Source organism: Heterodontus francisci, chromosome 18 (genome assembly GCF_036365525.1).
Source record: "Heterodontus francisci isolate sHetFra1 chromosome 18, sHetFra1.hap1, whole genome shotgun sequence".
NCBI lineage: Eukaryota > Metazoa > Chordata > Chondrichthyes > Heterodontiformes > Heterodontidae > Heterodontus > Heterodontus francisci.
Window position 1 is genome coordinate 1,571,617 of NC_090388.1, and position 16,758 is coordinate 1,588,374.

General features: G+C 44.9%; 1 protein-coding gene across 3 annotated transcripts in view; it reads right to left on the reverse strand.

The window, feature by feature from the left end:
• LOC137379376 (cysteine and glycine-rich protein 2-like) overlaps positions 1–15,435 on the reverse strand; it is a 52,876-nt gene extending 37,441 nt beyond the window's left edge. The window contains exons 1-3 of one of the 3 annotated variants that reach the window (XM_068050094.1): positions 15,234–15,435; positions 9,542–9,723; positions 2,800–2,918 (exon numbers count right to left, since the gene is read on the reverse strand). In XM_068050094.1, coding sequence (XP_067906195.1) covers positions 2,800–2,911 — 112 coding nt within the window. In that variant the 5' untranslated portion in view covers positions 2,912–2,918; positions 9,542–9,723; positions 15,234–15,435. Of the gene's footprint in view, positions 1–2,799; positions 2,919–9,541; positions 9,724–9,965; positions 10,049–15,233 lie in introns of those variants that run through there. The other 2 variants (XM_068050093.1, XM_068050095.1) reach the window with 2 other exon arrangements.
• Between the last annotated feature and the right edge of the window lie 1,323 nt (positions 15,436–16,758).

Sequence of the window (16,758 nt, forward strand, 5' to 3'; positions counted from 1 at the left end):
AATCCTGTCCCTCAGAACTTTTTCCAATAATTTCCCAACAATCAAACTGTTAAGGTTCATTCCTCACAATTAATCGGGATTAATTACAAAAACTCGGACTCTGAGCACCTGAGAGAAGTAAATGATGCACCTTGCACCTCAAATGCTCATGTATTTTGTGATGAAGATCCTGAGGAACAGAATGCTGCAAATCAAGGGCTGAATAGTGCTTATGTGAGTGATCATGACATACAGGACAGAGCTATCACATCTCCGAGTGGGGACTTGGGTGACATATATTCCAGAGGCGTCTAGTGAATGGAGGAAAATGGAGTGCAGGAAAAGCAACTGGCAGGTTTAATTATTGGTTGAGTGTTCAGGATGATGGCTAAGAAGTGAGGTCCATGGACTGGCAGAATGGGGTGAGAGTGCAGAGTAAGAAAGCATTGCACTAAGTACTGATAGAGGGTTCAGAAGTGACTCTTGCATCAGAAAATGATCAGAGAAAGAGCCTCTGATAATATGAGATGAGATTTCACAGCAGTAGTCAAAGTAAACAAAGTGCAAGGAGAGGCAGTAGCTTGAATAAATTACACAATGAAATGAGGACTACAGAACAGTCTCAGAAACAGAAGTCAGTATGACTGAAGTTTTGGTGGTTGCCAATAAACATGAGGATAAACTCATAAGAGAAGCAAAACAAAGGGAGTTAGAGAGTTGGAGAGAGTTTGAGAGTCCTTGCAGATGGGACTTATACAGCTAAAACGAGGCTAGTTGCAAGGGGTTTTGAAGAGCGACTGAGTGATATCGATGTTAGAGTAGACTCTCCCACAGCTGAAAAAGTAATCTTGAAAATCCTTTGAGCTCTTTTGGCCACATATTCATGGAAATGTAGATCAATTAACATAAAAGCTGCATTTCTGCAGCATGTTACTTTTCAGAGAGAAGTGTTTCTGAAACCACATAAAGAGGCAGCAGATACAGAAGGGAAACTATGGATATGAAACAAATGCGTCTATGGCCTGAACGATGCTTCCAGGGTGTGGTATTTCTCAGTGAGAACTGTTTTGTTGAAAATTGGTTGTATTCGACTAAAAGCAGATCCTGCAATGTTTTATTGGTATCATAAAGGGAAACTTTCAGACATCTTCATGATGCATGTTGATGATTTCTTATGGGGTGGTACTGCAGATTCTGAGAAATGTGTTATTAATAAAAAGATTAAAGTAGAATTTAAGATTAGGAGTCAGGCTTGTGGGGCCTTTAAATATATTGGTTTAGATATTAAGCAGACTAAGTCTGGAATAAGTTTGAATCAACAATCCTATTTACAGAGTGTTACTCCCATTCTGGTTAATCGTGTTCGGTCATCACAGAAAGATGATGATATATCTAAAGCAGAGATTGAGCAATTGCGAAGTTTGATTGTTCAATTAAACTGGTTGTGCTCTCAGACCAGGCCTGATGCTAGTTTTGATGCTCTGGAGTTAAACACGATGATGAAACATCCAAAAATCCAGAATGTTTTAAGGGCAAATAAAACAGTAAAATAAATCTGGAGAAATGCTACTTCAGTTCCCATAATTAGGTGACCCAAAGAACATGAAACTAGTCATTTTTAGTGATGCTTCACTTGCTGATGGGTATTCGAGTGCAGCTGGCTTCATAATATTTCTGATGGGTGAAAATGGGAAATATTGTCCTTTAGCTTGAGAGGCGAAGAAAATAAAAACAAGAAGTTGTTAAAAGCACTTTAGCTGCTGAAACACTGGCTCTTGTGGAGGCAGTGGGTATGGGGTTCTATTTGTCAAATATTTTAAGTGAGATTCTGTACAAGGGGTGTACTGAAGATAGTATACCCATTGAATGTTATGTAGATAGTTGTTCTTTGTGGGATAATGTACACACTATAAAAAGTGTGAGCGAGAAAAGGTTACGGATTGACCTTGCTGGCTTGAAACAAATGCTGGAGAGAAAGGAAATTTCTAAAATTAAATGGGTTGATGCAAGTCATCAACTATCTGTTTTACAAAAGAAATGCTTGTACAAAGAAATTGTTAGGGTCCTAGAGGAGGGGCGTCTCACACTGTAATACTTTGTACAGAATATGGAGATTTTTGATTTAATTTGTTTTGAAATTTTGGTTATACATATAAACTGCAATTTTTATTTAAAAAGGGAATCTGTTAATTGTATATTGTTTAATTATACACAGGTGATGGGCATTAACTGGGGATTCACTTGAGCACATATGAAGAGACACTTATTGAAACTGTGATGTGGTTGAGTTAGCTGGTGTATGCTTGTAATGTTTAACTCTGTAAATAAATGCAAGACGGAGTAAAGATTGGCTCCAGTACTATCCTTCACTAACCGGCTTTCTAAAAAAAAACATTGGCTCTTCAGGCAAGTTTCTTGATAAATAAAACAGATCAAAATAATGTATACACATGATCTGCAATCCTGAATGTTTGAACAGTTACAAGACCAAATACCAATTTAATCCTTCATCCAGGGATATGGGGATTGGATAAGAAAGTGGAGCTGAGGTCAAGGATCAGTGATCTTATTGAATGGCGGAGCCGTTTGAGGGGCCGAATAGTCTACTCCTGCTCCTATTTCTTATGTTCATAGGTTTACTCTATCAAAGCCTTTCATAACTTTAAAGACCTCTATCAGATCACCCTTAGTCTTCCCTTTTCTAGAGAAAAGAGCCTCAGCATGTTCAACCTTTTCTCATAGATGCCAATGTCAGCCTCTGGACTTCAAACAGTAAATAAAACATCTGTGGGGATGAGAAACAAACATAAAATGACTTACTGCACAGAAAGCAGCATCGATGATAACTCCTGCCGTCACACTGCACTTCCTCTGCATGGTACACTGTTCTCTGGCAGTTGCCACATTTATTCCCACCGCCCCAGTGAGACATCCTGTTCCTGTGAAGAACATGACAAAAACAGTTACTGTGCATTTCTCAGACCAAGCAGCTGAGCTGTTTGTGGGATCTTGCTGTGTCAGATTCACTGCCACGTTTCCTATCATACGACAGTGACTATGTTTCAAAAAGCACCTCATTGGCTGTAAAGTGCTTTGGGACATCTCAAAGTTGTGAAAGGTGCTATATAAATGAAAATTCCCGCTTTCCTTCTACTAAAGGCAGAACTACGAGCAGCAAAAAATCCTCCCTGTCTACAACCCGGAGAATTGGATGATCCTGACTCGTTGATGATGTACAAACTTTCCAATAAGAACAAATGCTGAGTGAAGCAAAATGTTTCAGTATTGTTTAAAATTGCTTAGGCATAAAAGTGACTGTGAAGCTGTCAGATAGTCAAAAGAACACTGATGGCTTTTAGGCAAATAAATTTATTGCCCTTTCCCAATCTGACCTACGTGACTCCAGTCCCACACCAACAAGGTTAAGTCTTACAGCACTAGAACAGGCCATTCAGCCCATCACAGTTCTGAAGAAGGGTCACAAACCTGAAACATTAACTGCTTCTCTCTCCACAGCTGCTGCCAGACCTGCTGAGTATTTCCAGCATTTCTTGTTTTTATTTCATTCAGCCCATCTGCTCAATGCTGGCATTTATACTCCACACAAGCCTCCTCCCACCCCTTCTCATTTCACCCCTTCAACATATCCTATTCCTTTCTCTCCTATGTGCTATGTGGTTAAGGTGAATAGTATAGCTCCATTTAAGGGGAAGCTAGATGAATACATAAGGGAGAAAGGAATGGAAGGATATGTCGATAGAGTGAGATGAAACAGGAGGAGGTTCGTGCGGAGCTTAAACACCAGCGTAGACCAGCTGGGCCAAATGGTCTGTTTCTGTCAATATTATGTAATGGTGGGGTACCGCATTTAGCCTCAATATTCCTCAATCAGAGAGATGATTTGGGCAGAATTCCTGTTCCCGATCATTATCTGATCACTCGTGCTGGTCACTCTGTGAAGACATTGGCTGCTGGACGCTGTGGCTTTGGGTTAGGGCAGGATTGGGCTTGGCTGTGTGGTAAAGGTCACCAATCCTGCTCACTTAAAACTTAACACACAAGGTTTTTTTGCTTTGCTTCCCATTTGGCTAATCTCTAACATCCAGTAAGTGGTGCCAACAGTCCCAGATTTACCAAATTAAAATTTAATTCTTAAATATTCCATTCCCAAACATTTCAAGTTAAAACAAACACAACCATAACCTTTGCTCCCAGTCAGTTATTTTTCCCAGTTCCTGTTATGCTGCATCAAACAAGTATTATCGACCCTGGTTATCATGAAGGATTATGTAAGGCAGGCCTTCCCAGCTAAAGCCTGGCTCGGGTATAAAATTAAAACCTGACCCAGGCCCGACCCGAGCCCGAGTCCTTTAATTTTTTTAAATGCCCGACCCAATCCGAAAACAACAAACATATTTTTGAAACACAAAAAGATCACAGACTAAAACAAAAACAATACCAAACAAAATAGTACAGTCCAGCCCGACCCAAGCTGAGCCTGAATGCCGGACGCCAAATACAGACCCAACCTGAACCCGACAAATGTAGTCAGGTCTAGTTGGGCTCGGGTCAAATAGACAGGCTTTATTCCCAGCAACACACACAGGCAGGACACACACACACAGGCGCAGGTGAGCACACACACACGCACACACAGGCAGGACACACACACGCACACACAGGCGCAGGTGAGCACACACACGCGCACACACAGGCGCAGGTGAGCACACACACACGCACACACAGGCAGGACACACACACGCACACACAGGCGCAGGTGAGCACACGCACACACAGGCGCAGGCGCAGGTGAGCACACACACACACAGGCAGGACACACACGCACACACAGGCGCAGGTGAGCACACACACACACACAGGCAGGACACACACACGCACACACAGGCGCAGGTGAGCACATGCACACACAGGCAGGACACACACACGCACACACAGGCGCAGGTGAGCACACGCACACACAGGCGCAGGTGAGCACACGCACACACAGGCGCAGGTGAGCACACACGCACACGCACACACAGGTGCAGGTGAGCGCACACACACGCACACACAGGCGCAGGTGAGCACACACACACACAGGCAGGACACGCACACACAGGCGCAGGTGAGCACATGCACACGCACACACAGGCACAGGTGAGCACACGCACACACAGGCAGGACACACACACGCACATCCAGGCGCAGGTGAGCACACACACACGCACACACAGGCAGGACACACACACGCACACACAGGCGCAGGTGAGCACACGCACACACAGGCAAGACACACACACGCACATACAGGCGCAGGTGAGCACACGCACACGCACACACAGGCAGGACACACACACGCACATACAGGCACAGGTGAGCACACACACACACACGCACACACAGGCAGGACACACACACGCACACACAGGCGCAGGTGAGCACACGCACACACAGGCAGGACACACACACGCACATACAGGCGCAGGTGAGCACACACACACGCACACACAGGCAGGACGCACACACAGGCGCAGGTGAGCACACGCACACACAGGCAGGACACACACACGCACATACAGGCGCAAGTGAGCACACGCACACGCACACACACACAGGCAGGACACACACACGCACACACAGGCGCAGGTGAGCACACGCACACACAGGCAGGACACACACACGCACACACAGGCACAGGTGAGCACACATAGGTGCGCGCGCACGCACACACACAGGCCCGCACATGCGCATGCACACGCACGCACGCAATCTCATGATAAACATTTGAAGTTTGCTGATGTTTGGAGAATACTTTACACTTAAAGGCATGAAAACTCGGGCTGTCACTCACCTCCAGTTAACAGAATTCCCAGCGCAGACACAGGCCATTCAGTTCATCAGTTCCATTCCGATGTTTACGCTCCACATGAGCCTCCTTTCACCCGAGCAACAGACCCTTCCATTGCTTTTTCCTTCCTGTGTTTATCTAGCTTCCCCTTAAATGCATCTAGGCCATTCGCCTCAATTGCTCCCGATGTTTGAGTCCCACATTCTCCCCACTCTCTGCATAAAGAAGTTTCTCCTGAATTTCCAATTGGATTTATTAGTAATTTTTTTTTTATTCATTCAAAAAGGAGGTGAGCATCACTGGCCAGGCCAACATTTATTGCCCATCCCTGATTGCCCTTGAGAAGGTGGTAGTGACCATCCTGGTTGGAGTCATACCTAGCGCAAAGGAAGATGGTTGTGGTTGTTGAGGGTCAATCATCTCAGCTCCAGGATATCACTGCAGGGGTTCCACAGGGTAGTGTCCCAGGCCCAACCATCCTCAGCTGCTTCATCAATGACCTTCCCTTCATTATATGGTCAGAAGTGGGGATGTTCGCTGATGATTGCACAATGTTCAACACCATTCGTGACTCCTCAGATACCGAAGCAGCCCATGTCCATATGCAAGAGTGGGGCAACATCCTAGCTTGGGCTGATAAGTGGCAAGTAACATTTGCGCCACACATGTGCCAGGCAAAGACCATCTTAAACAAGAGAAAATCTAACCATCTCCCCTTGACATTCAATGGCATTACGATCGCTGAATCCCCCACTATCAACATCCTAGGGGTTACCATTGACCAGAAACTGAACTGGAGTAGCCATATAAATACCGTGGCTACAAGAGCAGGTCAGAGGCTAGGAATCCTGCGGCGAGTAACTCACCTCCTGACTCCCCAAAGCCCGTCCACCATCTACAAGGCACAAGTCAGGAGTGTGATGGAATACTCTCCACTTGCCTGGATGGGTGCAGCTCCAACAACACTCAATACGCTCAACACCATCCAGGACAAAGCAGCCCGCTTGATTGGCACCCCATCCACAAACATTCACTCCTGCACCACTGACACACAGTGGCAGCAGTGTGTACCATCTACAAGATGCACTGCTGCAACATACCAAGGCTCCTTTGACAGCACCTTCCAAACCCGTGACCCCTGTCACCTAGAAGGACAAGAGCAGCAGAAGCATGGGAACACCACGACCTGCAGGTTCCCCTCCTAGTCACACACCATCCTGACTTGGAACTATATCACCGTTCCTTCACTGTCACTGGGTCAAAATCCTGGAACTCCCTTCCTAACAGCACTGTGGGTGTACCGACCTCACATGGACTGCAGCGGTTCAAGAAGGCAGCTCACCACCACCTTCTCAAGGGCAATTAGGGATGGGCAATAAATGCTGGCCTGGCCAGTGACGCTCACATCCCATGAAAGAATAAAAAAATCTTGTATTTATAGCCCCTAGTTCTGCTCTCTCCTCACAAGTGAAAACATTGCTGCCAATCTACCCTGTCAAACCTGCTGGAATCTTTTAAAAGACTTCTATTAGGTCACACTACAGCTGCATTCCCTTTCTTTTAGAAAAGGGAAAAAGTGCCAGCCTGTCCAGTCCTTCCTGATAGTAAACGTACATGTTAAATTAAAATCTTCAAATCATTGCACACCAACCTTCCATATCCAAAGTAGATCCTGGGCGGGAGGGGGTGGCCGGACAGACAGATTGACCCTGGGCGGGAGGGGGTGGCCGTACAAACAGATTGACCCTGGGCGGGAGGGGGTGGCTGGACAGACAGGTTGACCCTTGGCGGGAGGGGGTGGCTGGACAGACAGGTATGCAGGGGAGTGGACACAGGTCAAAAGAAGAGAATCACATAATCTTCTGTTGAAAATAAACCACCAATGCATGCTTTGGAGACAGAGAAAACACAGAGTGAGAGGTCCCAACACCCCCCCCCCCTCTTCCCCCCCCCCCCACAACTTGGCCAGATTGATGACAAAAATGTTCTGTTATCTGTCAGTCAATTTGTACGAGGTTCTGCTGAGCACACAAGTGCTGCAGATACAGCCCATGATTTAAAAAACATCTCTTGCACTCACTCAGTCCGATCCTAAAGGGAAATGATTTCGTAAGTCTAGACTTGTGACCATCAGCTACAATAGCTGCTTATGTTGGATCTTTTCCAAAGAAAGGATATGTTTTATCTCCCAATTTCCTTCACTAATTATGACTAGAAACTGTAATTAAGGCTTCAACAAATTAGCAATTTTCCCAGTTGTCAAAATCGGACCTCCAACAGACAGATATTTCGACAAACAGTTGCTAACGGAAAGTTCTTGTATTTCAGTCTTAATGCAACTGGCTGATGGTTTGTTGCTGAATTGTTTAAGCATGCTCACGGACTTAGTTGGCAGGAGAAAGTCCTTTGAGACAAAGATCACAGTATCAGACAAATCAAGTCTTTTGCTAACCCATCTGGATGTGCTCTACCTTTAAAAAAGAACAGAAAATATGAGACAAGGAAAGACTTTCATGACCTCAGTATGTCTGAAAGCACTTTACAGCCAATGAAGTACTTTTTAAAGTGCGTTTGCTGTTGTAATGGAGGAAATGGGGCAGGCCAGTTGGGGCACTACATATACATTATGCACCAAGAATTCTCACTCAGTACTCGATAGCCCAATTTAGACTGATGGGCCACCAACTATGTGGAAAAATCTGAAATGGGAAGTGTACCCTTGAACAACTCAGAATCCAACTCACCAACACAGCCTAACACATTTCCAGGTCATATTATTTAAAAAACTTGCTTACAGAATAATGGAATGACAAAGCAAAGAAATGGAGGCCATTCAGCCCATCGTGTCAGTGTTGGCTCTTTTAAAAAGAGCTATCCAATTAGTCCCATTTACCTCCTCTTTCCCTTTAGCTCTGTATCTTTTCCCCCCTTGAAGTATTTATCCAATTCTGTTTTGATAATTACTATTGAAGTTGCTTTCATTGCCCGTTCGGGCAATACAGATATAAGGAAATTCCACAGCTATTAAACATTTCATTTTCCACAATCCCATTTTCCTCTTATAGAACTGTTTCCCTCCCATATTTGCATTACTCCCGTTAAAACCTGGAATTCACTACAGAATGGGGAATGAATGGTCCTCTCAGCCTGTGCTCTACTCAGTCAGTGCTCGAGCCCATCAGTAAAAGCACTGTGACACCTAACAATGATTTTTTAAAGTATAATCTCTCTTCCTCTCCCTCCTAATGGAGAGGGGTATGTGTTAGCTCAGAATCAAGGGATACTCTTAAGAATGCAATTTTCAGCTCACAAACATAACAATCTTGAGCAAGTTAATGTGCTCATTTATAATGACTTAAATCACCGGCTGTAGGGACCTCACTGGTATAAATCCTTCAAATTGTTGAATTATTACAGATCTAATTTTACAAATAATTCTTTGTGTGAGGAGCAATTTTAATACAATTTCCTTAAGAAAAAGAGTAATTTGTTTTCCAAATGGACAGTTTTTAGGCAGGATTACTTCCCAACAGCCAAGGGAGCGACACCTACTACAACCCAACTGTTTTAAGCACTTTGACACAGCAACTACATCAGTCCCCTTCCTCACCTTCCCAAACCCCCACTCCCAACTCCATCGACTCATCTACAGAGTGCTTCCTCCCCAATTGACCAACTTAGTAAACATGTATTGAAATTCACAGGCAGAAATACCTTTTTAAAGGTGGTTTTATTTAAATTAGCTGATCCTTCTCCCAGAGGCCACTGAGTGGTTTGTGGAACCTGATTTAAAAGGTCAGATGAAATCATTAAGATGACCCTGGTGCAGATCTGCATACGTTCACTGAGAGTTCTCCTGCAAGATCCTGGGACTGCCAGTCTGATCGGAAAGTGAACTGTAAGATTCAATTTTATATTTATTTGTGAATGGCAGTTTTATGCATCACTGTAACCCCCGAAGTTAGTGCAACTCAGCTGCAACCCAGCCATGGATCTGCAGGTGACACTCACTTCTGAAAAGGTTCTAGATTCAAACTCTATTCCAGAGACTTGAAGCACACAAACCAGGCCAACATCCTGCAGTCTGATTTACCATTTCCTTTCTGTTTGACAATCCTGCAATCCTCTATAAATTCACCTTTCAACTATCTCTTTTCAGGGTTGAAAATCCTAAGTTTCTCCAGTCTCCAAGACCAGGGTTCAGCTTCGAGTGCCTTCTTCACATTACCTCCAATCCTTCAATGTCACCCTAATGTCTCAGTGAACAGAACTGCAAAGAAAAGGCAAGGTGTGGTCAAACTAGATCATTCTACAGGTTGACTATGTCTTTGATTGGCATCTACTGCAATGGCTATAAAGTTAGAAACACTCCATCGAATGTACTGACTGTTGCCCTCTATTGGTTGGATATTGGTTGAGTACTGAGGCACAAAATCTGAGGGAGTGCTACACTGTTAGAGGTGCCGCCTTTTGGATGAGATGTTAAATTGAGGCCCTGTCACATAAAAGACCCCATGGTACTATTTCTATGAGGAGAAGGGAGTTCTTCCTGGTGTCCTGGTCAATATTTAGCCCTCAACCAACATCACTTAAAACAGATTATCTGGTCATTATCAGTGTTGATTGTGGGAGCTTGCTGTGCACAAATTAACTGACACGTTTCCAACAACAGCACTACAGTTGGAAAAGTACTTCACTGACTGAAGCATTTTGGGATATCCTGAGATTAGGAAAGACTTCATGTAAATGCAAACTGAAGCAGTGGAAGTCAAAAAAGAGACTTCATAGAAAGTTTATGGCACAGAAAGAGGCCACTTGGCCCATCGTATCCGTGCCGGCTAAAAAATGATCCAACTATTCTAATCACACCCTCCAGCATTTGGTCCGTAGCCCTGCAGATTACGGCACTTGAGGTGCATATCCAGACTCCTTTTCAATAAGTTGAGTGTTTCTGTCTGAACTACCCTTTCAGGCAGTGACTCCCAGACCCTCACCACCCTCTGGGTGAAAAGGTTTTTCCTCATCTCCCCTCTAATTTTTCTACCAATCACTTTAAATCTATGCCCCCTCGTCACTGACCTCTCTGTTAAGGTGATTAGACACTTCACCTCCACTGTATCCAGGCTCCTCAAAATGTTGTACATTTCAATCAGATCTCCCCTCAGCCTTCTCTGTTCCAAGGAGAACAACCCCAGCCTATCCAATCTTTCCTCATAGCTGCATTTTCCCAGTCCTGGCAACATCCTCGTAAATCTCCTCTGTACACTCTCTAGTGCAATTATATCCTTTCTGTAATGATGTGACCAGAACTGCACACAGTACTCAAGTTGTGGCCTAACCAATGAGTTATACAGTTCCAGCATAACCTCCCTGCTCTTGTACTCTATACCTCGGCTAATAAAAGAAAGGATTCCATATGTCTTCTTAACCACCTTATTGACCTGTCCTGCTACCTTCAGGGATCTGTGGACATTCACTCCAAGGTCCCTCACTTCCTCTACACTTCTCAGTATTTTCCCATTAATCGTGTAATCTTTGCCTTGTTTGACCTCCCCAAATGCATCACCTCACACTTCTCCGGTTGAATTCCATTTGCCACTTCTCTGTCCATCTGACCAGACCTTCAATATTTTCCTGCAGCCTACAGCTATCCTCCTCACTATCTACCACACGGCCAATCTTTGTGTCATCTGCAAACTTCTTGATCATGCTCCCTACATTTACATCCAAATAATTAATATATACCACAAAAAGCAGGGGACCCAGTACGGAGCCCTGTGGAATGCCACTGGAAACAGCCCTCCAGTTGCTAAAACACCCATCAACAATTACCCTTTGTTTCCTGCCACTGAGCCAATGTTGTATCCATCTTGCTGCATTTCCCTGGATCCCATGGGCTTTTTTTTTTTAAACTGGTCTGCCATGTGGGACCTTGTCAAAAGCCTTGCTAAAATCCATGCAGACCACATCAACTGCACTACCCTCATCTACCTTCCTTGTTACTTCAAAAACTTCGATCAAGTTGGTCAAACAAGATCTTCCCTTAACAAATCCATGCTGACTATCCTTGATTAACCTGTGCCTTTCTAAGTGACAGTTTATCCTGTCCCTCAGAATAGATTCCAATAATTTGCCCATTACTAAGGTTAGACTGGTGAGGGGCGGGGGGTGAGGGGCGGGAGGTTTAAGGGGGACTTGAGGAAGAACTTTTTTACCCAGAGGGTGGTGACGGTCTGGAATGCCCTGCCTGGGAGGGTGGTAGAGGCGGGTTGCCTCACATCCTTTAAAAAATACCTGGATGAGCACTTGGCACGTCATAACATTCAAGGCTATGGGCCAAGTGCTGACAAATGGGATTAGGTGGACAAGTCAGGTGTTCTAATGCATCGGTGCAGACTCGATGGGCCGAAGGGCCTCTTCTGCACTGTATTATTCTGTGATTCTGTGATCCTGTGACTGACAGGTCTGTAATTATTCAGTCTATCTCTCGCTCCCTTTTTAAACACAGGTACAATGTTAGTAGTTCTCCAATCCTCCAGCACCACACCTGCATCTAGTGAGGACTGGAAAATGATGGTCAGACCTTCTACTATTTCCTCTCCTGCTTCTTTTAATAGCGTGGGGTACATTTCATCCTGGTGATTTATCAACTTTCAAGGTGCTAATCCCATTGATACTTCCTTTCTCCCTATGTTTATCACATCCAATACTTCACACTTAGTGGACCATGTACACAGATCATTAAACTGCCATGAACAGTTACAGAAAATAGTCAAAAAGATGAATGGAATATCTAGAGCACTAGAATACAAGGGGGTAGAAGTCATGCTTCAGCTATACAGAGCCCTGGTTAGACCACACCTGGAGTTACTGTGAGCAGTTCTGGGTACCACACCTGAAGGAGGATATATTGGTCTTGGAGGGAGTGCAGAGTAGATACCTGAATGATACTAGACTCCAATGGCTAAATTATACAAACTAGGGTTGTATTGCCTGGAATTTAGAAGGTTAAGGGATGATTTGATGGAAATTTTCAAGATATTAAGGGGAACTGATAGCTTCGCTCTATCCCCCACTATTTATGCTGACTTGGGCTGGGGTGTAAGGGGTGTCTCGACCTAGGGGACATCATCTAAAAATTAGAGCCAGACATTTCAGGAGTGAAATTAGGAAACACTTCTAGACAAAAAGGGTGGTAGAAGTTTGGAACTCTTTTTCGCAAATGGAAATTGATGCGATTTCAATTATTAATTTTAAATCTGGGATGGATAGATTTTTGTTAACTAAAGGTAATAAATGCTCTGGAGCAAAGGTGGCGATACGGAGTCAGGTCACGGTCTAGACATGATCTCACTGAATGGCAGCAGAACTGACTTTTTTTATTCATTCATGGGATGTGGGCGTCGCTGGCCAGGCCAGCATTTATTGATCATTCCTAATTGCCCTTGTAAAGGTGGTGGTGAGCTGCCTTCTTGAACCGCTGCAGTCCATGTGGGGTAGGTACACCCACAGTGCTGTTAGGAAGGGAGTTCTAGGTTTTTGACCCAGCGATAGTGAAGGAACAGCGATATAGTTCCAAGTCAGGATGGTGTGTGACTTGGAGGGGAACTTGCAGGTGGTGGTGTTCCCATGCATCTGTTGCCCTTGTCCTTCTATGTGGTAGAGGTCGCGGGTTTGGAAGGTGCTGTCTAAGGAGCCTTGGTGCGTTGTTGCAGTGCATCTTGTAGATGGTACACACTGCTGCCACTGTGTGTCGGTGGTGGAGGGAGTGAATGTTTGTAGATGGGGTGCCAATCAAGCGGGCTGCTTTGTCCTGGATGCTGTCGAGCTTCTTGAGTGTTGTTGGAGCTGCACCCATCCAGGCAAGTGGAGAGTATTCCATCACACTCCTGACTTGTGCCTTGTAGATGGTGGACAGGCTTTGGGGAGTCAGGAGGTGAGTTACTCGCCACAGGATTCCCAGCCTCTGACCTGCTCTTGTAGCCACAGTATTTATATGGCTATTCCAGTTCAGTTTCTGATCAATGGTAGCCCCTAGGATGTTGATAGTGGGGAATTCAGTGATGGTAATGCCATTGAATGTCAAGGGCAGATGGTTAGATTCTCTTTTGTTAGAGATGGTCATTGCCTGGCACTTGTGTGGCACGAATGTTACTTGCCACTTATCAGCCATAGCCTGGATATTGTCCAGGTCTTGCTGCATTTCTACACGGACTGCTTCAGTATCTGAGGAGTCACGAATGGTGCTGAACATTGTGCAATCATCAGCGAACATCCCCACTTCTGACCTTATGATTGAAGGAAGGTCATTGATGAAGCAGCTGAAGATGGTTGGGTCTAGGACACTACCCTGAGGAACTCCTGCAGTGATGTCCTGGAGCTCAGATACTGACCTCCAACAACCACAACCATCTTCCTTTGTGCTGGATATGACTCCAGCCAGCGGAGGGTTTTCCCCCCGATTCCCATTGACCTCAGTTTTGCTAGGGCTCCTTGATACCATACTCGGTCAAATGCTGCCTTGATGTCAAGGGCAGTCACTCTCACCTCACCTCTTTTGTCTATGTTTGAACCAAGGCTGTAATGAGGACTAGCTTATTAATTGAATTCAAATTCCACCTTCTGCTGTGCTGGGATTCGAAGCCATGTCTCCAGAGAAATACCCTGGGTCTCCTGGTTACAAGACCAGCGACAATACCACTACGCCACAGCCTCCGCACGAGGGGCTGAATGGCCTCCCCCTGTTACCTTGCTTGTAAATTGTCGGCGCCAGGTCAGTGCTGAAACAACTGGCTTCATATTTTACATTTTCAAAACAAAGTGTGACAGAAATGTATAAACCACAAGACAGATTACACTGAACTTTCAGCAGCCCATTAGGAGCAGCTGGTCTGTGCTGGGATTTCTGCTTCAGCCCTTCTTCATCCAACCCTATCCACATATCATTCTAATTTCTCCCTCATGCGTTTAGCTCGCCTCCCTTAAAATGCATCTCTTTCACCTAAACTGTTTCCCTAATTTAACATAAACTACAGAAGTATTTATTTATTTTTGGTGCCCAATCAAACCCCATCCCTGAGTGTTTTGCTGTTCCACACAGACTAACAGCCAGACAGGGGAATTTAAAGCTTTTTATGGGTTTGCTGAGTTGTTGAAGAAATTGAATTAATTCTGGATGAAAGTGCAGTTTGTTCTGTTTCTACAGTTTCACAATCCAATGTGTAACCAGCAATAATCAGACAGTCGCCTTTCCTCCAGTAAACAGACTCTGAAATCCAGAGCAATGTAACGGACCTGTTTCTGCGCGGTTCATGTGTGAAATTCGCTTCTCTTTTATATTTAAGAATCTGGTGCAATTAAGGAGATAAAGAAAAGTTTGAAACGAACAAAAGAAGCAGGTACATACCGGGAAGGATGAGGAAGATGTTAATGACCCTCGGGATTCAGTCTCTGGAACCGAGTAACGGCGTTTCAGAAAGTTTTCACAACGCGGCTGCGCTCGCTGCAGATATTGGGGAAATAACCAAACTTTCCAAAACTTTCCAGCTGCTCTGAGATTTCCCAGAACTCCAGCTCCCAAATGCTGCAAATTCAGGATCTGTTACCAAGGCAATTATTGAACACCTAATCCCTCCCCAATCCCTCCCCTCTCCCTAATCCCTCCCCTCCCCCTCCCCCTCCCCTCTCCCTAATCCCTCCCCTCCCTCTCCCCAATCCCTCCCCCCGCTCACTCCCTCCCACTCTCTCCCCACCCACCTCTCTCCCTCCCCCTCCTTCCCTCTCCCTCCCCCCTCGCAAGTGAGCACAGAAATAGGAAGATAGTGCAGGAAGGAGAGCTTTAGATTCCTGGGACACTGGTCCAGGTATGGAGAAGGTGGGACCTGTACAGGCCGGATGGGTTGTATCTGAAAAGATAGAGAAGGAAGAAAAAAGGTGAGGTGGCAGTCCTGATTAGGGAAGACATTGCGGTGCTGGAAAGGAGGATGTCCTTGAAGGGGCAAAGACAGGATCGATTAGGGTAGCATTGAAGCGCATAAAGGGGCTGATCATGTTACTAGGGTCGATAGACCTCCAAATAATGAGATAAGGAGCAAATCTGCAGGGCAATCACAGAAATGTACAGGAACTCTCGAGTGGTGATATTGGGGTACTTTATTTAATTACCCAAATATTGATTGGGATAATTTTAGAGTAAATGGTAAGGAGGGGGAGGAATTTCCAAAACGTGTTCAGGAGAACTGTCTTGATCAGTATGTTCTCGGCCCAACTGGAAAGGAGGCATTGCAGGATCTGGTGCTGGGGAATGAGGTGGGCCAAGTTGTCCAAGTGTCTGAGGGGGAGGACTTGGATAAGAGTGGCCATCATATCATAAGGTTTAGACTTAGTAATGCAGAAAAGCAAGGAACAAAATAAGGTAGAATGTCGCGATTGGAAGAGGGCTAATTTCAACTCGATAAGAAGGGATCTAGCCAGGGTAAAATGGAACCAAAGATTAACAAGAAAAGCTGTATCAGAACAATGGGTTATCTTTAAGGAGGCTTCAGGTACAGGCGAGGAACATTCCAACAGGGGTGAAAGGTAAGGAAACCAGGAACAGGCCTCCTTGGTTGTCAAGGGAGATACAGATGATAATGAAACGAATTAAACAGAGTGTATGAAGCATATCATGTGAATTTATCAAGTGAGGACCAGGCCATATACAATAAGTCGAGAGGGGAGGTGAAGAGGAAAATAAGACTGACAGAGAGAATATGAGAATAGAATGGCAGTTAACATAAAAGGGAACCCAAAGATCTTTTACCAGCATGTCAATAGTAAGAGGGTAGTAAGAGGAGGAATGGGGCCTATTAGGGACAGAGGGTAATATATGCTTGCAGGCACAGGGCAAGGTGAATATACTTAATGAGTACTTTGTATCAGGGTTCACTAAG